A 19,884-nucleotide genomic window follows, 5' to 3' on the forward strand; every position below is an offset into this window, starting at 1 on the left:
TTGCAAACCATCCCCTATCACGACCCCTAAAACTGGGGAGCTGGGCTCACACCCCGCTCTGTCTCCTTCAAGTCCATCTTCTTCCTATCCGTGCTCACGTCCTAGCTCCTCCGCTCCAAGCTCAGTTTCCTCATCCAGAAAATATGATCATTCCTACAATTTAAGGCCAACGTGGAGACTGGAGTCGCGGGTGGCAACTGCTCTGGTCTCTGCTATATATTTTTACTTGCTGGTGAATGACAGCAGGGACACTCATGGTCCTGCACCTCCCCTGGGACCAGCGCTGTGCTCCGTGCACAGGGAGGGCTGAAGCAGATTTTAAAACCTCCTTCAAGGAGTTGAGTGCTTCACAGTTTTCAAAGCACTTATCTCATTTGATCTTATTTTTATCCTCACAACAACTCGGCTGATTCTCACCAACCCTAATGAAGAAAGCAGAGAACTATATTTGCATTGTAATTATCATGTTGCCCAAAATGGGAGTCCTCCTTTGGGGAGGAAGCTGTTCTTATCACTACACTTAGCTAGCTCGGTTTTCTTTATAAAACCAGACCGCGGGGCTCACTGACAATTGCCAAAATCCACTCTAAACCGAAGCGCAGACATATATAGTAAGGCGATTTCATGATCCACACCTGCCACGTGCCCAAGGCTGCAGGTGGGAAAAAAGCAAATAGTTGGACTATTCATTTCATCTTACCATTTTCGCCGGATGTCTTGTCTTTCCCATTGGTGGCCCCAGCACCTTGTCGCTAAAGGCATAAAAAAAAAGAGAGAGAGAAATTGGTATCAGATATATTCAGAATGATTTTCTTCTCTTTTATTGTTTCAAATATCTCTTGCATCATATCAAGTTCTATGTTACTTTAACTCAGATGGTTAAAACGAGGGGCTCATGAGACCAGGAAAAGACCAACCCAAGAAAAGATCTACTGAAGTTGCAAGACTGCCACCCTTGTCCACATCAAGGGCAACCAGATGGGATGACATTTGTGATGAAGCATAACCTTGTCAAAAATATGATACAACAGCAAAGGGTTTGGGCCGAACGTGAGAAGATCAGAACTAGCAACGGAAGCCAAACACTGCTACGTTCTCATCCCAACCATAAAGTCCAATGTCTTATTTTTAAATAATTTTTAATCAACTAAGAAAATTCTATGTTGATATTCAAGATTTCTCTTATTGTTGAGTTTGTTGTTTTGTTTGTTTGTTTGTTTTTCCTGTCATCGCTTATGCTTATCATGCACATTTTCATTTTACCAGATTGACCAGAAGTATGAATATCTTACGGTTAGATTTGAATCTTTAAGTGAGATTTCTTGTGTGTGAGGTCTGGGGAGCCATGTGAAATGCGTTACATGTGTAAAGATGTAACTTGTTTCCTCAAAGCCAGTCCAGCTACTGCCTTTAAATGACAGGATGTTCAGAATTGTTCTAGCCAGTGGAGAGAAGTACTTTGTCAATTCAGTTTTCTGGTAATTATCAGAAAATGTGCTTTAAGTTGAAAAGGATTAAAATGACTACAAAGTCTCTAACTTTCAGACGAAGAAAATGAAGCCAGGACTGATTCACTCAAAGTCACGTAGCTAATTGGTGGCACAAGACTGGAGACCTGGCTTCTTGCCCAAAGGTTAGTGTCTTGCAGAAATTGTCATTCTTCCCTAACTATCAGAATGGGACCCTGGAAAGAAAGGTGGAACACTGAATGAGGAGCACGCCACTCTAGGTGACTTCCACTAAGGGCCAAAGCTACCCTTAAATTTTAATTTGGGTCCAGGACTTCCAATCTAAAAACAATATCAAAAAAACAATAACCAGTTCCCATTAGCATTCAATGTCATCATGAGAAATTCCCAGGTCCTTGGTCAACCCTTGACTGGGAAGATCTTGCTTTTGAGTTCTGATTAGTGTAAACAAATAAGGTGAATAATAAAGACTTCTGCTGACAATGGTAACCACCCACGTGTATGCTCATTGCCTTGTACAGACACTAACCTGAGAGAGGCGAAGTCAAGTCTTCCGTTTGTTATCAATCAACCCACACACACGCACGTACACACACCGAATCCCAATCAATGTGAAGTGCCAATGCCCACTCAGGTGGAGGGTTGGGAGCAGTTGCTCTGTCCCATTCTGAGAGAGAAAACCCACCTCTCTCTGGCAGGAAGTGGAAAGAAAGATGATAAATTGGAAAGTTTACATAAATATGGGTCCCTTCTTCATATTTAACTTGTAACATCTTAATTTTCAGAACGCTAGATCTTCCCTATGTTCCCATGGAGGGAGAAGGTGGCAAGTCTTAGCCAAACATCAGTCGATCTTCACCCAACTCCATTTAGATCCTCATCGTATGGCATCATTACCCAAAGCGCTTAAACTCTAATATACACTGCCTCGATTTAAACCAAATTACACATTTTCTAAAGATAATAGATTCACAAGTAAAAACGCTTCTTGCTCTTGCCTGTGCTTATTCTGATGTCTCTTTTCAAACACTAAGCTGGTATGTCTGCTGCACTGGGTGGAGCTCAGATCACCACTATGGACAATCAAGCTAGTGGCACATTTAGCAGCTGAAATGCTCTGGGGTTTAAACCCTCACCCTCCCCTGCAGAATGTGCAGACGGCTTATCTTAAAAAAAAAAAAATCCATGAAATAAAAGGACAGTGTTCTAGAGTTGAATAACGTCTAATTAAATGGAATACAAGTGCAAAACAGGTGCATGCTCAAGTCCGCTGGCTTGAAATACCTCAAACATTGACACCTTTCAATGTCGTGAATACTTCAGTGCATAAAAGATCACGTTTTAGAAACCTGAGGGAAAAGAAATAAAATGAAATGTGCATAGGAGAGAAAAAGGAGTCATATTTTCAGGATTTCTAAGACAGGGTTTTTGTGTTAGGTCTCATTTGATGGAGACAAAATGGAGCTGATAGATGTCATAAAGGGATGGTGTCTCGGATCAGAAAATGATCCTGGCAAAAAAAGAACTAGTCACTGAAAGCATCTCCTTCCAGAATACTTTGAGACGTCATGACCTCTTTAAGGCAAGGCCGAGGGCAGTGGGGGAATTATCCAAGAGCTTTCCTGTTCCCAGGTCCACAGTGGTCAACACATATGGTTGTTTTGTCACCAGGCGAGGTGGTTGAAATTTCCCTGAATTAGTCAATGAAGAAGGTCTAAGTCAGGCTGGTTTCAGGGGTGATCACAGCTTACACATGCCGAGGCCAGATATGACCCAAGTGCTCATAGAATTCTGATGCTGAGCTAGATGCCATCATTATGCTCATCAGCCTCACTTTACAGATTGTACCCTAAGGCACAGAGAGGAACTTGATCAAAGTCATGTAGCTGGAAAGTGGCAGAGACACAACCCTAACCCAGAAACACAGGCTCCCAAGTCCCCCCTTTGAACTACTGAGCCTGAGCATCTCCCAGCATCCCCCTGAGGGCCTCCTCGGCAGGTGGGCAGTAATGAGGCAGGGGGATTCCCATGCGAAGTTCAGTGTGACTTCATTAGCATCCACAGGCTGAGAGTCATGAGAACACCTGACTTACAGAAAAAAGCAGAGTCAAACCAACAATCCACAGATCAATTGTAGAAATGCTATGAAGTCTTTTTTAAAGTTTAAGTAACACAAGAACTCATCGCTAGGCTATGCTAAAATGGATGGCTGGGTGGATGGATGGATGTCATTCTCCAAAGTCTAGTAGGAAAATATGTTACCCTCCTCACCACTTCTCCATGAGGTGATAAAAGTTAGCATCTTGAAGGAGGAGGCGGCCTTTTCTCCCCGCCCACTCTCATCCCCAAGAAGACCCAGCCTCCTCCATCCATTAGTGCCCTACATGAGCTCAACATCCCGAGAACCTGTGTTGTCTGCTGAACAGAAGTAGCCACATCTATACTAAGAGCATCATCTATACTAAGTAGACCAGTAAATAAGATGAAGCATTACAGGAAGAGAGCGTGATGAACTGTCTTGAGGGGAAACCCTGACATGAGGTGCTGGATGTTGGCGTTCTTTGCTGGAAGCTTGAGAAATGATTCATTGATATTATGACTACCAACACTGCATCATTCTATTTACATATCAATCCAACTTAACCGATCAGGACATGCAGAAGGCAGGAAGCATCCTCTCTGACCAAATATGCACAGTAACAATTACCAGGTTAAAGCAGATGTGCAGAACTGTCCAATATTGTCCAATTTATGTAGAAAACCAAACATGAACTGTACTGGGAGCTTTCTGCATGTGGCATTCGATACCTTCTTATCAGCAGAAATTTGCTTCACTGTTTTCAGACTGGTCTAGAGAGTCAATTGTCATGGCTACTCGCAGTAGCAGTAGTTCATATACATGGCTTTTGCTTACTTTTTCTTTGGTTGGGAAACAAGTAGAGGTTAAAAAGAAAGAAAAGAAGGAAGGAAGGAAGGAAGGAAGGGAGGGAGGGAGGGAGGGAGGGGGGAGAGAGAGGGAGAGAGACAGAGAGAGAGAGAGAGAGAGAAAGAAAGAAAGAAAGAAAGAAAGAAAGAAAGAAAGAAAGAAAGAAAGAAAGAAAGAAAGAAAGAAAGAAAGAAAGAAAGAAAGAAAGAAAGAGAGAGAGAGAGAACGAACGAGAGAAAGAAAGAAAGAAAAAGTCAGCATCGATTTCAACACTGGGAAAACCAGAACCAGGAGCTCGCCTCATAATTCTGTTTCCAGGAAAATCTCGCCATGTTTCTTTGTCATGGCACTTGGCACAGATGTTCTCATTCAGGTCCTCTCCTGGTCAACTCCAGCCCCACCCCCACCCTAATGACTTCATGTTCAGAAAACACTCTTGTCTGGGACCCTCGGCCACACCTGCTCACCGCAGACCCAGCATCTTCTCCCATATTCTCTTATACGTCTAGAAGACTAACCATCCTCTCATTCTTTGGCTGTCTGAAATCAGAGTCCCCGCTGCTCAAGCCAGCTCTGTGCACATTCCCCTCGGGCACACTGGCATTCCGTCTTCAAACACATCAAGACAACGACCCGGTCCACACTAATTCAAAAAGAGCTCTATGCATCCCTATGTTCACCGTAGCGCTATTTACAATAGCCGAGACTTGAAAGCAACCTAAGCGCCCATCAGGAGACAACTGGATAAAGAAGTCGTGGTTCATATATACAATGGAATATTACTCGACCATAAAAAATGAAATCTTACCATTTGCAACAACACAGATGGACCTAGACGGTATCATGCTAAGTGAAATAAGTCGAACAAAGGAAGACAAATACCATGTGATCTCACTTATTTGTAGAATCTAAAGAAAACATAAACAAACAAAATGAAAACAGACGCACAGATACAAGAGCAAACGGACGGTTGCCAGACGGGAGGGGATTTGGGGGGCTGGGTGAAAAAGGTGAAGGGATTAAGAAGTCCAGATTGGTAGTTACAAAACAGTCACAGGAAGGTGAAGTATAGCGCAGGGAATACAGTCGATAATATCATGATAACTACGTGTGGTGCCAGGTGGGTGCCAGACTAATCAGGGATCCCTTTGTAAATTATGTAAATATCTAACTACTATGCTGCACACCTGAAACTAATATAAAGTAATATTGCATGTCAACACTAATTGGGAAAAGACAGCGTCTTTGTCGTCATCCCCAGGACCTCTTTAAGGGACAGAGGGTCCTGTGTGAGGGAGATTTTCCATTCGATTTACCTTTATAATCACAAATAAGAAGACTCCTCAGCTCATTTTCTTCAAAACCACCTCTTTCTGGTGTCCCCACTTTACCATGAGGACATGCTAAATCCTCGTCTGAGGACACAATGCAAGAAGTTAAAATTACAGCATTAAAATAACCTTCGTTTCCAGCACAGGCTGGGGGCCTGCACGTGTGCCGTGGGATGTGTCGAGTGGCAATGACGAAATCTGAGGGAATGAGGCAGAACCACTGCCAGCAAGGGACTTCTGTGGGTTCTCAACCCTTAGACACTCGCGAAGCAGCTCACATCGCACGTCCTTCCTCGGTGACATTAACTAATAACAAGATAGCATTTCAGAATTTAATAAACCCCTAATTAAAAGAAGCCTAAATAAAGAGTGAGTATACGATAGTTCCTTCTGATAATCTAGTGCATGCCAAGTATCTATAAAAAGGCAGAAGTGGTATTAAAAGGTATAATTTCTGAAGGAGTTTTTCCTGACAGTCCCGATGCAGCAAGGGCTACCGGCAAAAAAACACAGAATATGTCTTAGTTTGGTTTCCTATAAAGCAGAAGCTGAGACAAAGGCCGTTTGTACTGCAAATGAAAGGCAGGGTGCGGGAAGGAGGGAGGAAGGGCGGAAGGAGGGAGGAGAGAGAGCCGATGCGAGGATTGGTCATCCAGCCGGCGAAGCAGGTGCGTCCAGATGAGGCTGCGCCTGAGGACAGACCCCAGCGGGAGAAGGCGAACGATTACCCACCAGCTCCTGCCGCTCACTGGCCCACGACATGCGCCACAGAGAGTTCGTTCCCGCTGCTTCGAGACTGGGCATGTCTGGCACCTGGCATGTGCCCAGGGACAAGGAAGCAGTGCCAGGACGGGAGGTGGGGAGGTGGAGACACGCGGCGTGGGCAGGAGGTGACATCCTGTCATTTTACACCTGTCTCAAGTCTGGGGAGCCCATGCCGAGCTGGCTGCCCACAAGGGACCTCACCGATAGGTCTGGAGTGACACGTGAGAGGCGTCTGACGCGGCACATAAATGTGGCCGGCCGACTCTCTTCGACCAAGTTGCCAAATCATAGACAAGCTTTTTCTATAAGATATCCCACTAACGGAACAGGCCACGTCCAGTGAATAACCGGCTTTGGATCCACTTCTCCCTGTACATTGAGCTGAGTGTGGCTATTCAGGCATGACTGGCCACTTGCATGCCACATCCAGGGCCTGTACACACATCAGTGGTACCTGTGTCCCAACGGTGTCAGCTTGACTGGAAAGCATGCTGTCACTTGGACCATCAGCAGCAGGCTCAAAAAGAGCCTGACTGCGTGTTTGTCACGAAGCCCCAGTTTCCTTTGCAAAGGACTGTCTCAGTTATTTCTCAGCCCACTATTCTTCCTCGTGAAATCTATTACAAAATCTTAGTGTTCTTGGACCAGTCTCCGTTAGGTAAGGGGAGGGAGGCATTTATCTCAGGCACAGACTACAAGGAGGCGCCAAGAAACTCATTCGTCAGGACAAATACCGCACGGGATCACTGTGGCATCTGCAAACAGCAGAGTAGATGGTGGCTGTCAGGGCCTGGGGCCTGGGGGACAAGGGAGAGGACAGAAAGGAGCACCGACCTTCAGTCGTAAGATGCATAAGGTCTGAGGATCTAATGTGCGACACGATGATGATAGTAGATAACATGGGCCGTGTCGCTGAAATTTGCTAAGAGTGAAATTTAAGTGTTCTCACCAAAAAAAAAAAAATAGTAAATACACGAGGGGATGGACGTGGTGATTGACTCGGACTCGACGGTGGGGATCTTCCACAGGGCACACGTTGTGCACTTTCCAATTTCACTTGTCAATTACACCTCAATAAGGCTGAAAAAAAGGTAATATTTTACAAAAGAAAAAGTACCGCAATAAGTCGTGATCGGCAGACATCGACATATGACGTAAAGGTGGGGTCCGCCAGTGTTCGTGGCGCAGTGATATTCATTCCCTTTTGGCTCAGGCTCCTGTGCGGTCCACCAGGCCCTGGTCACGTGTACGAAAAAGAACCACGTAAAGGAAATAAAAGTTGGAGACGCTGAGCGATTTTAAGGCTTTAGAAAATTAATCTAACAGCGTCTTTGAGACTTTTCGTTGGCAGCTTTGTCATGGGCCATCTCCATAGGCTCTGAGTTGATGCTGTCATTCTGAGCTGTTTTACTACGTGTTTTCTAGAAAACCGCAGGAAAGGGTCCCATCTTTCAGACTCTGCCACTGACACCCACAGAATAGGACATGCCAGTCGTATGTCATCCATGCAGCTGAATTACCAAAACCTGCTTCCTCGTTAATACAAATGCAGAGCATCAGACAGATTATGTCTACTTGGAAGACAGCCAGTATGCATTAGTTCATCTTGATGACGAAATGCATGTTCCCATTAAAACGCCTTTATTTTTCATTTCGGAGGTTTGAAGAGAATGGAACATGAAATGAATTCCAGCTGGTTAAATCTGGGGAACAAATAATATTTGGGGAATATTTTCTGAATCTACACCTATAGCGTTTCAGTGGATAAATCTATATTCGCACCAAAAACTTAGCTTGATGTTTAATTCGGTGAGATACGACTTGACTAGAAAGTCACCACTTTGAAAAGTCACCACCTTAGGGCTGGAGAACAAAGAGCCTCTTGAAGCAGTAAGGGTCCAGGTCATCCCCGGGGACCTCACGATTTCCCTTTCTTGCCTCATCTCCCCAAAGTGCTCACCCATTTTGCCACCAAATGTGGGGAAGAGCTCTATGCACCGACAATACTGGAGAAAAGATGACGACCCCCATGGGCCGAAGCTCACAGGGGACAAAGGACAAGGGGACCCCACAGAAGCCTCTGGCTTGCAGAGGCATTTCTTTCAGCCCATCGTCAAGCCATCAGGGGAGGAAGCGGACCGGGCCGCTCGCCGTCCCGGGCTCAGCCGCCCGCTGCTGCAGCACGAGGAAACCCTCCCATCAGAAGGCTTTGGTCTGTCCCGGGCTAAGAAAGAAAAATTCTTTTCAAACGCAGGCTGTCAAAATTAGGCCCATTCACTGATGCGCAAAACCATGGGCAGCGAAGGTCGCAGATCCAGTGTCAGAGGCCCAGACGCAATCCAGGGTGAGGGGCGGGTGACTCACTGCTGGACTGTTTACTTCTCCATCCCGGAGCCAGGCACTCCGCTGGGCCCCAGGAGTCCCCAGGAGAAAGGCACACTCTGACCGACGGCTCGCCCCCTGGGGGACGGACAGAGACTAAATCAACCATCTCGGTACTGGGGTAAGAGCGTGACCCAAGACGGCTAACACCAGAAACAGGAGCGTGGGGTCCCCAACTCACACTGGTGTGGGTGGCGTCAAGGGATGTTTCCCCATCTTGAGAAAGGAGTGTGAGTGGCATCGCCCCCACCCGCTGTGACCCCTGGGGAAATCTCTATCGGCAGAGTCTCCGTTCCCTCCACCGAGAAGGACAGATCATGACCTCTGGCTCCTACCGGCCACATGTAGGGCCCGGGCACCCAGTAGGCGTGCTCTCCCTGCCGTCCATCACAGCAGCATTCTCCAGGAGAGGCATGCCTCGGGGGCACCAGGTGGTCGGCATCTCTATATCAAGAGAAGGGGGAGTACCTATTTCAAGGTTCTTTTTAGCATTTTATCTCAGTTGCCAGCCTCTGGCTTCTGTTGGGCTCTGTCTACCAAGCAGTTGCAGAGGTTTGGCAAACAGGAAAGAAAAATCCATCCCATCCCCATGGTGGCTGAGCAGCTCTTGCTAGCGAGCGCTGCTTAATGCCACCTATTCCTTGGTGACGCATCTTTTCTTAAGCCATTTTCCTCCGTGGCGCTGTCTCCCTTTCGTGCTGCTGCATCCTAATAGTCACATTTCTAATGGCAGCGTCGCGACAAGCAGTTCCTCCGATGGCTCATAAATAAGAGGAAAAACACAAAGCTGCATGTCTTTGGCGTAGAGCGGTTCGGAAATGGCGAATTCTTTGAAAAATTAATATCCTGCATAAGAGAGATGTCGAGATGAAGACCTGTCCCCAAAGATCTCGGTTCATCCCTCTGAGCTTTTTTTTTCCTGTGCTTCCTTTCGATGGCCGTGTTTGTAAAGACCCAGGACGGTGGGTTTCCATGGTTTTATATTTAATGTGTTATTGACGAAGGATCACGAGTCTCTAAGATGAAATATCAGACTCTAAATGAACAGAGGAGTAAAACCACAGTGACTGCACAGAGAAACGGAATAAGCAATGGGTCCGCCAGCGGGTCGTCGATGATGGCTCGGGGCCACTGCAATCATTAAACACGTGGCTTCTCCGAGCGTCAAAGGCACATTATTAAAGATGGCCACCAAGTCAGAGTCCCTGAACTGTTCTGAGGAGCAGCAGAGACTTTTATGCCAACATTTTGTGATAAGGACAGAATTGATTTAATTTCTTGCCTCTGATATTTTTAAACCGTCTATAATTCTCCCAGTAACATTTTAAAAACTGAGCATTCAAAACTCCACTAATTTAATCCCTAAAGGTATAGAAACTCATATCAAAAGAGACCTGCAGCTGGATTTTCTTTTTTTTTAAAAAAGTTGGTTTAAAAAATGATGAGATTTTCAAGGACAAATGCATTAATGTTTATACTCCTTTCTAATTCTTCCTCCGCGCTGCCTCTCACCTCTGCAGGACCCAAAGGCTGAGATTCTGCCTCAAATACTATATTCTGCCGCTAGCATTTTCATCCTGACCTTGGTGATAATAGCAATAATTAGCATCACTGTAGTTAGTTTCGGGAGACTATTTATGAAAGGATCCTCATGTTTAGGGATTCGTGTTTTGTCTCCTTGAAATTCAACTATGCTTTATCCTGCAGTCATATTTTTTGAATTAATATTTTCTACCCTGAAAATTCTGAGTGCCAATTGTTTTTTTAAATAACATTGTCTTCTATTTCAAAAGGAGGATGTGGTCATTATGACATGTTTGGAAAATAAATGCGCAAGGAGGAAAGCAAAAAAAAAAACCTACATATAATCCAACTAGTCAGCTCGAGCTTGTTACCAGTCCCCACAGTGCAGGGCAAAGCGATGGCCGGAAGGACCTTTGCCGGCTCCGGGGCTTGTTCCTGGTCGCTCTGTGGCCACCAGAGCCTCGCCACAGCCTTCTCCCCACCCCCACATGGGTGAGCTGGTGGTGACGTCGAGTGTCAGTTTAAGGAAAAGGACAGAAATCCATTTAAAGACGGGCACTGGAGCTGCTTTGCAGACGCTAATGCTTCCCTGCTCTTTAAACATCTCTGCTGTTTGAGACTTTGGGGTGACTCACAAGGACCAAGGATTTGAGCTGCCACCATTCCTTGGTTATTTTCTTACATTTCTAAAACTTCAGCTATTAAATGGTTTGGAAATTTTTGCAACGTGTGATTTAATTTATTTTCGAGCCTATGTGGTCAAGCTTTCCTCAGGACAGTGTAAATACCTTGCATCGTGGATCGGGTTTATTTGTATTTAGGGTGTGATGACGAAGTATGTAGGTTCTGGCGTTGTGGTTGCGGGGGAGTGACTCTAAAGAGACACAGAAAAGCTTTTAGGGGCAAGAGAAGAGTCTATATCTCAATTTTAAGACGGCAAATCAACTACCCAACTAAAAAAGGTAACTTCTGTTATATATAAATTACGCCTTAATAAACCTGACCCAAAACAGAAAAGAGTGACCTGGAATCAAACTGTCCGGCTCTCCCAGCCCTGTCACTTAGCAGCTGTGTGACCCTGGGCAGGTCACCTCACTTCTCTGAGCCTCAGTGTCTGCTTCCGTAAAACGGGGATCACAATACACCTCCTTCATCCAGCTGTGATAACTAAATGAGATAAAAACGGTCACATTGCCCGGATCTGCTCCCTAAAAGGAATCTGGCTGCGAAGTATGGGAAAGAGGCTTGAAGAAGAGGTCTGCCTCCTCCTCCTCCATTGCATTCACCTTGCAGTAGGTGAAGCAACGAGGCACAGCGGGCTCGGCGGCTTGGGGACCTGGAGAAGCCTGGCTCTCCCATGTGGCCGGGGACTCGCTACAAGTGACTTCACACCTCATGTCATGGCTTCTTCATCTGCTCGGTTTCTTCTTCATGAAAGATTACATTATTAGTTTAAAAAGTAAACATACATCTCCCATGGCCATTATAAGAATCCAAAGAGAGAATTAGTAGTATTTGCGATCATTTCTTCCATAAAGTAAACAGCCTCTACCTGTTAGTTGTTAAGTTATTAATATCGGGCCAAGTTTCTTGGGCCTCTGATCCTGGGGTGGATATATTTTGTATGTTTGGTGCAAATCACTGCTTGCATTTTTTTCTAGAAAGAGAAGATGCTGGAGGAGGATAGAGTGAAGACTGAAGGACAAGTGTGCAGAAGCTGGGAACACTTAGTGGCCCCGGGACAATGTGGCCCCAGGACAATGTGGGTGCATCCGGCCCAATCTGCAGACTCTCCCCAAGTCTCACGTTGCAAAAAAGGAAGCATGAGTCAAATACAGCCACCTCCATTTATCCCCATGACGGGTGACTTAACCTGCCTTCGGCAATCTTTGGAAGCCCCCGAGATTTGTAAGGTGCTAGAATGATCCTGAATGCGGATGTCATCATGCACTTTTCACATCTGAACTGCACCCAGAGAAATCCTTCTCATCTACAGCCATGCCACCCTGAACGTGCCCGATGCTGTCCGATCTTGGAAGCTAAGCAGGGCCGGGCCTGGTTAGTACTTGAATGGGAGACCACCTAGGAAGACCAGGTGCTGTAGGCGTAAAAAATAAATAAGGGATTGTAAGCTGACATGGTCCTCGTAATCTGTGAGGTCAACCAAGGGCTGCCTCACTTAAAAAAAAGAAAAAAAGAAATGCTTCTTCATTTACCCTACTTTTTGTTTTATCCCCCCCAAATTTGTGTCGGTTCCTTAGATTATCCTCAGAATAAAGGTGGTCGGCAGAAAGGCCAGATGCTTTCTAGAACAGCTGCTGTAATTGAAGGAAAGACAACAGGCTCGCAGACAAAGTCACAGATATCCATCTTTTATTATTTCTCGCTGTGTACACAGAGGTACCATATTCAAACAAGGCAGAAAAGGACAAAAGAAATGAGCTTTTTCTCTCCATCCCTAGAATTTATGGCTGACCAGCCAAATGCCAAGGGAGAAAAAGAAAAAAGGAGATGGGAAACTTTCAATAAAAGATAAATGCGAAGGCGGAAACCGAGACGTGCCAATAAACTAATTCATTTAAGGGCAAATCTACCTTATACAAATGGTGAGGGGAAAAATCAACAGGCATGGCCAGTTTTCTAGAACAAAATGAAACCTATACTGTATCCTTGTGAAAATACCAAGCCTTCCTGTCCCCTCTAGAATCATGTGATTTCGGGGGAACTTTTCTATTTCAAAGGCCAGAGAAGCTAACGTGAGTACAAAAAGCCCACATATGGTTTCCCCAGATTATAGAAACTGGCCACAGAGAAAGACACCTCTTTGCTTTGCTTTCCACAGGAACAGCATTCCACGCCTCCATCCCTTCCCCAATACGGCTGGTAGGATGCGGTGCTGGGTGTAATCTAACAAAAGCCAATGGTGGCCAATGACAACCAAGGGAAAACGTCCCCATGGCTGGGAGACCCTTGCCCTGCCAGCCTCTACGCGGCCATTTGTCCTGGGCACGGAACGGTCACTCACCAAGGCCACGTGGCTCGACTGTGGTTGAGCCAATCAAGATCAAGTGCACTCAGCTTCCTGACCACCTAGCAGCGAGCTTGGATAAGAAGCTCGAAATGGGGCACAGAAGAGGAAAGGACACAACCAAATCCACTGTGAACCAAGGGACGTCCACGTTCACCGCTGAGCGAACGAGGATGCTTCCAGGTTTGGCAAAGGCGTGTTTTCCTGTCTTTGCACCAGGGCACCAGGCTCTGTCTCTCTGTGAATGCAAACAGCCATGTGTTCTCAGGAGCAAGAGCATAATACTTCCATAGCAACAACCACATGACGTGCATAATTTGACAGATACCAAAGCTGAGACACAGAGAGGTTCAGTAACACGGAGCCCAGCGGAGGGAGTGGAATTTGAACCTGGGCAGAGTCTGTACACTTGTCACTTCATCTCACCTGTCTGGACGGAAAAACACTGGCTCAGAAAATGCAAGACAACCCCACATGCCACCAATGGTGCAGACGAGTTACGCCTCAGTCCATCTGGTGGCAGCGTGGGACACATACTTTCTGACCCTCCTCGGTGCAGAAAAACATGACATCACACAAAATTCTGTCTGTGAAAATGTATAGACCATTTCGGAAAAACGATGGGTGAACATATTTCCGTCGGGACCCTGGTCCTGAGCCATGCAGTGTTCAGCGCCCACTCTGACTTCAAATCTGCAGCTGCATTTCCTGCACCTGTGAAGACAGGCCTCTGAGACCGTGCGGACAGCTCTGCCCTGTTGCCATGACTTATTTTTTAACTGGCTTTGGGGACTCTTGTCTGTACAGTCTTCCTAGGAAAACCGAAGCTCGGTCCCTGTGCAATGACTTCTTGTGATGACACGCAGACGTGCACTTGGCACTGTGTGCTTCCCCGTGTGCTTCTCCAGGAGGGGATGTTTCGAGGCTTCGGAAGCTAGAGACTTTCTTTTTTGGTAATAAAGAAGCAGCCAGGTTTTTTTCTTCACTCGACTAAAACAAAAATAGCTTCGGGACACAGGAGAAGTCTGAGGTTGTGTACTTTTGGAAGGAAAGAGAATGTCTTGTCCTAAATCAGCTGTCACAGCTCAAGAAGCAAATTGAGACACAGATTATAAGAGGAGATAAAAGCTATATAGACCATTTGATCTGCTGTTCCCTGGGGAGGGGAAAATTCTAGCAACCTCCCCATTGAAACAAAACGCACGCCGCCCACCCACACCAGCAGCACCGCCCACCAACTCGGTCTCACAGCTGTGCCTCCTTCCTGACGGATGTTTGCTCCATATTTTATTTTCAAACCCCTCCAAAATCCAGAATGACATTATTTGCCAGGAAAAAAAAAAAAAAAACCTGTCGTAATTTAAAGGTCACCTTCCGGGGACAGGGCTGTGACAAATGGCCGAAGCCCACACCAAGTGCTTCATAGCTACATATATTGACTCTTACTACAATCAAGCTTTTTGCTTCCCAAGCACAAAAATGCTTCTTGAATGGAACGAGCCTAATCCATATGCTCTCTGTGTCCCTTGACACGGCACGATCAAGGAGAGAAGGCGAAGACAGAAGACTTTCTTGACATTTGGGATCAGAATTGGAGGGATTTTTCACACGGGGGTTAGAGTGAGCACTTCTATGGTCTTTTAAAAAGGTAGACTTGCCAAGTGTTTTTGAATCAACCGCATGACTCCCTCCTCACAGCGGCCCTGCAAGGTCAGCCAGCATCGCCTGGCTTCTTATCCAAGCTCGCTGCTAGGTGGCCTTCCTCAGAGCCAACCAGAAGGTTCCATCTGATCTGTGGGAGAGACCTTCAAAGCACTCCATGGTCGGGCATGAGGCATTCCAAAAGCCTCCACATGGGGAGGGAAAATAAACACATACGAGGCTCCAGAAGTTGCAAAGGTATAGTGGAATTATGTTTCATTAGCCCTCTTCCACTGCAAAGAAATCAGCCATGACCTTACCCAGGTGTATGGGAGGAGAAAAGCCAGCCTCACGGCCATGTGACCTGGGCAGTCATGCAGAGCCTCTGACTTAGAAAGGCCCCGAGCTTGGTTTAAGGCTGTGTCATTGCCGTCTTGAAATTCTTAACAACGTTTAACATGGAGCCCAGCATTTCTGTGTTTTACTGTGCCCCACAAATGGCCACTGGTCCTGTCCCCAATACCCAGTCGCAAGCTCACTCGGACTTCCCAACCCCATCGGAGCTCTCATCACCTCAGAAGAGGTTTCTCACGGAGGTAGATTACGAGCAACAGATGACGGAATCGTCGCTGGTTTTTAAATTGCCTCATTTCTGAGGAGATGTGCTCAACTCCTCAGAGCACGGCCCGCTTTCTTGTCGTAATACTGAAGGGACATAGTAGCGAGAGCAGGGTCCCCTGAGGGCACTGCTTGTAGCTCTAAAGTTACATTACACTGCATCTATATTTTTGTCATGTGTGAATTCAAAATCCTCATCAAAAATTCAACTGTGGGCGAGCTCTCACCGGAATTTCAGCCAAACCTGGCTCTCAGTAAGAACTCAGCAAAAAAATGATGACATGGAAATTCACAAAAGAGTGACCAAAAAATGAATCTGCTTTGAAGATGGGAAAGATGAAATCTAGATGAAAACATAACAATGAACTCGCAGGCGGTCTTTGGTGGAAGTCACCTGACAAATTGCTGTATCTATTTTAAGAAGTTATCTTCAAGAAGAGGTAAAATAGCCCACATTTCTGAGGTATAGAACATTGCTAGAAATAATGTTTGCCACGTGGCGCCGTATTATCTTGATATTTTGACAGGACTGGTGCATATGTGAGAAAGAACTATAAATATAGGATGAGCCTGTGCTTTGAACAAGTTGCAAAGAGAAGAATAAGGGCTGAGAAGCCACCGTGGACCCTGAGATACCAAAGGGGCGGGGATGGCTCGCCGTGGACGAACACGGCGCTCGCGCAGGAGGTAGACTGCAGGTGTATCTGAATGCGCTTAGGCGTTTCTCGCCATCAGAACATGGCACTTTCAAGGCGAAACAATACACACAATTCCAAAAATCTTATTGACTGTCCTCGTGTCGTCTGCTTCCGATAGACTGAGTAGATTTTTTTCCCTTATCACTTTTAAAGGAAGATAGAATAAGTTGATAGAACCCAAATATTCAATAATAAACATGGGAAAATGGCCAACATGTTTAAAGCAATGTCTAGCGCTAAGCAGGAGTCAGTAACATCATAATAGACATGTATCCAATCATTGGACTTGAAGATTGCTCAATTCTCATGTGATTCTAAAACCTATGACTTTTGAGGTCAACCATTGGTTATGGTGGTTCTTTTATAATCAATATTTCCTGAGCCCCTAATTTTGTAAGCACTGATACCATTGGGAAGTTTTTCCTGAACACTTCCTCTCCCCCTCCCAGGCCTATGCAATGGCAATAATCCTTGCTTCCCTGGCACTCGGTTTATCTGGTGAATAGATCTGTCCTCTGTATGGATCCTGCAACCCAGTTAATTTTATGTGCTCTGTCTCCCTTGCTATGCCATACGGTCTTTGAGGGGTAAGGACTACGTCTTATTCATTCACCCAGGACAATGTCCAACACACAATGGTTTCTCCATCAATGTAAGTTAAATGACATGTGCTGGGACATGAAAAGCTACGGAAGACTCAGTCTCCGTCTTTTAAAGTTTCATAATCTAGAAGGCAGAAAGAAACACGACTGATAGGATAAGTGATTACCGGTGATACATGCGATGGTTTTGACCACAGAAAGGGCCACCATTCCCTGAGCAAACATTTTCTAGGTGTTTTATTCAGAATGCTCCTTCTTATTCAAACAGAGCCACGGCGCATAAGGCAAGGAAAGAAGCTGATCAGTGTAAACTCAAAACTCGGCCGGGCAAGGCAGAAGAGGACTTAGTCAACAGAGACCTTTTGAGACAGTTCACAGGAGCTGTAATACTGGCATCTTCTCCATGTATGATTGGGGAAGGAGGGTGAGGGGGACAGGGTGGAAATTTAAATGTCTAAAAATGAAGTAGAAGACCTGGTGAAGGAAAGAATGACTTTGTCAAGATTTCTGTCATGGTTCTTTTTCTACTGGAGACTAATCAAAAAAAAATCCAGGACGATATTATTTTTAATGTATTTCAGTCCAAGTCTTAAATGGAATTAGGACAAGTGAAGATAATGGGGTCATATATAGGATATGACAGAAAATGAGAAATTTAATCGGATAGGAAATGTGTAAGTGAAACCTAGACTGGTTTTTTCTCAGGAGGCTCTGTGGTTTTGAACAAGTTTAGCCTTTGGGCACTCTGTTCCCTATTTTAAAGTGACTACTTTGAATGAAATGACAACTGTGGCCTCCTTTAAGTCTTTGAATTCTGAGTAGAACCACAGAAATGACAGTCTTTCTCTAGGTCAATGGTCTTTGAGCAGGCCGACTGCACCCCAGGGAGGGGCAGGGCCACTCAGATGCACATGTTGCACACAGCACAACCCCAGGGGTACCACTGACCCAGACGGCAGTGTGAATAGCACCTCTGGGGTTCTATGGTGTTTAATTCTCACAACCATGCATGGTGAAGAGAACTTAAAAATTTCTATTTATATCTTTTTTAGAATCTGAGATCAATAAGAAAGAAATTAGGTTTTATCAGCAGCTAATTGGATCGATACTGACATCATCACTTGGCAAATTGGAGAAGGTGGGAGTCCCACGACTGAGGATAACCCAGGACACACTCACTTTTCACTTGCTCTCAGAATATTGCCAAGAGCCACATTGCAGTTCCTTGTGCTCCCGTAAGAGGATTTACGGATTATACAGGCTACCTTTAGCTAAATTAATCTCCCCTCAGCAGGTAAGTGGCTTTAAAAAATTCTTGCGTAGTCACATGCTACAACATGGATGGACCTTGAGGACATTATGCTAAGTAAAATAAGCCAGCCACGAGAACACAAATGCTATATGATTTCACTTAACGGGGTAACTATAGTACTATTCATAAAAATACAAAGCAGAATGGTGGTCACCAGGGGAGAGCAGGCAAGAAGGAAGGGGAGCTGTTGTTCAATGGGTACGGAGTTTCAGTTTTACGAGATGAAAACATTCTGGAGATCTGTTTCATGATACTGTAAATAAACTTGACGCTGCTGAATTTTATACTTAAAAACGGGTAAGATGGTAGAATTTATATGTGTTTTTTAACACAATAAAAAAAATTCCTGCATAAAATTTTCCCAGATTGAAAACAATATGGCCAGCAAAAGCAACAAGGAAACTGTAGAAGTGCTAACTCACCCTTCCATTAGACTATCTTCCAGTGCCGACAGGAGATTAAAAACCACGGTCATAAAATTAGGCTCCAAAAAACGGTGCAGTTACCAAGAATATTTAAATTATAGATTTCCATGCTTTTCCATTAACAACTAACTTTCACAGGTATATACTGTGCCTCGAAACTTTGGCAAGGGTTAACAAAGCCATCTCAATCAGCGAGATATCTAAAACTATCATTTATTTCATCGTCCTCTTTTTTAATATTTCTTTTTGCGTGTTTCATAACTACACTTAATATATCAGCACACTCAAACGCAATTTTTAAATCAATTTTTTAATGTATGATGCCAAAATGCTCAAAAATTTTTCCCAACAGGGCGAACTACTGAAAACTTTGCAGACCACGGCCCCGCGTTCCCTTGTTTTGTCATCGATCTAAGGGAAGGCAGATGAGATAGGCCCCAAAAGTTGACAAGTTTTGAATGTCAGTTTTTAAATACTTGTGGATGGCTCTGCTCTTAAAACAGTGACAGCTAATTGTGAAAAAGAGAAGGAAAGGGCCAGGGTAGTGATGGCCTCGCGAGGCAGAGGACGCACTCACGTCAAACCACCCTGAACTGTCTGGGGAGCCGGCGTTCCTGCAGCATAATGAAGTTTCGCGTGTTGCCGGCTGCATCTACAATTCTTTGAAATGGAGGAAGAGGCCCGATTTTTAAAGGAAGACTCAAATCCTCTCCCATCTCCGACGTGGGCGGGTTTGTGTCAACACTGGGGCCTACTGATGACTTCTCACCCCCAGAGAAAAAGAGATCAGTACAGACCGGAAGCTACAACACTAGTACCCTCGGGCTTGCGACCGGATCAATTCGTGGGGTTGGGGACTTCTCTGCATATCGAACAAGTGTGGGGACATGTGAAAAAGAAAAGCCTGGGTATCTATTTGCTGGGCTTGAGGGGAAAAAAAAAACGTGATATTTTTCAACACCCCTTACTGAAACAGTGAATATTACTTAATATGGAAATTATGTATGTAAGTATCTTAAATTTTAACACAGGAGTAAGTTCTTCATTAGTTTTTAAATAAGTAGCCGTGTGATCACCACAAAACTGTACTGGCTAAAAGAAAATCTTGGGGTAAAAGGGAGAACATATTTTCTTGCTACATTTTTTACTCTCTCATTTGGTTG

At 45.1% G+C, this 19,884-nt stretch overlaps 1 protein-coding gene and 1 pseudogene across 2 annotated transcripts in view; one reads left to right on the forward strand and one right to left on the reverse strand.

Annotated features, from left to right (window-relative positions):
* Positions 1–19,884, reverse strand: part of PCP4 (Purkinje cell protein 4) — a 66,689-nt gene that overhangs the window by 34,146 nt on the left and 12,659 nt on the right. Inside the window, exon 2 of one of the 2 annotated variants that reach the window (XR_002776288.1) lies at positions 701–752. Coding sequence is in view for 1 of the 2 variants with exons in the window: in XM_023520520.1 (XP_023376288.1) it covers positions 5,204–5,206 (3 nt within the window). In the remaining variant the exon portion in view is untranslated. Of the gene's footprint in view, positions 1–700; positions 753–5,203; positions 5,223–19,884 lie in introns of those variants that run through there. The other variant, XM_023520520.1, reaches the window with a different exon arrangement.
* LOC111729579 lies at positions 12,386–12,504 on the forward strand (annotated as a pseudogene).

The sequence above is a fragment of the Pteropus vampyrus genome, unplaced genomic scaffold (assembly GCF_000151845.1).
Source record: "Pteropus vampyrus isolate Shadow unplaced genomic scaffold, Pvam_2.0 Scaffold270, whole genome shotgun sequence".
In the NCBI taxonomy this organism is placed as follows: Eukaryota; Metazoa; Chordata; class Mammalia; order Chiroptera; family Pteropodidae; genus Pteropus; species Pteropus vampyrus.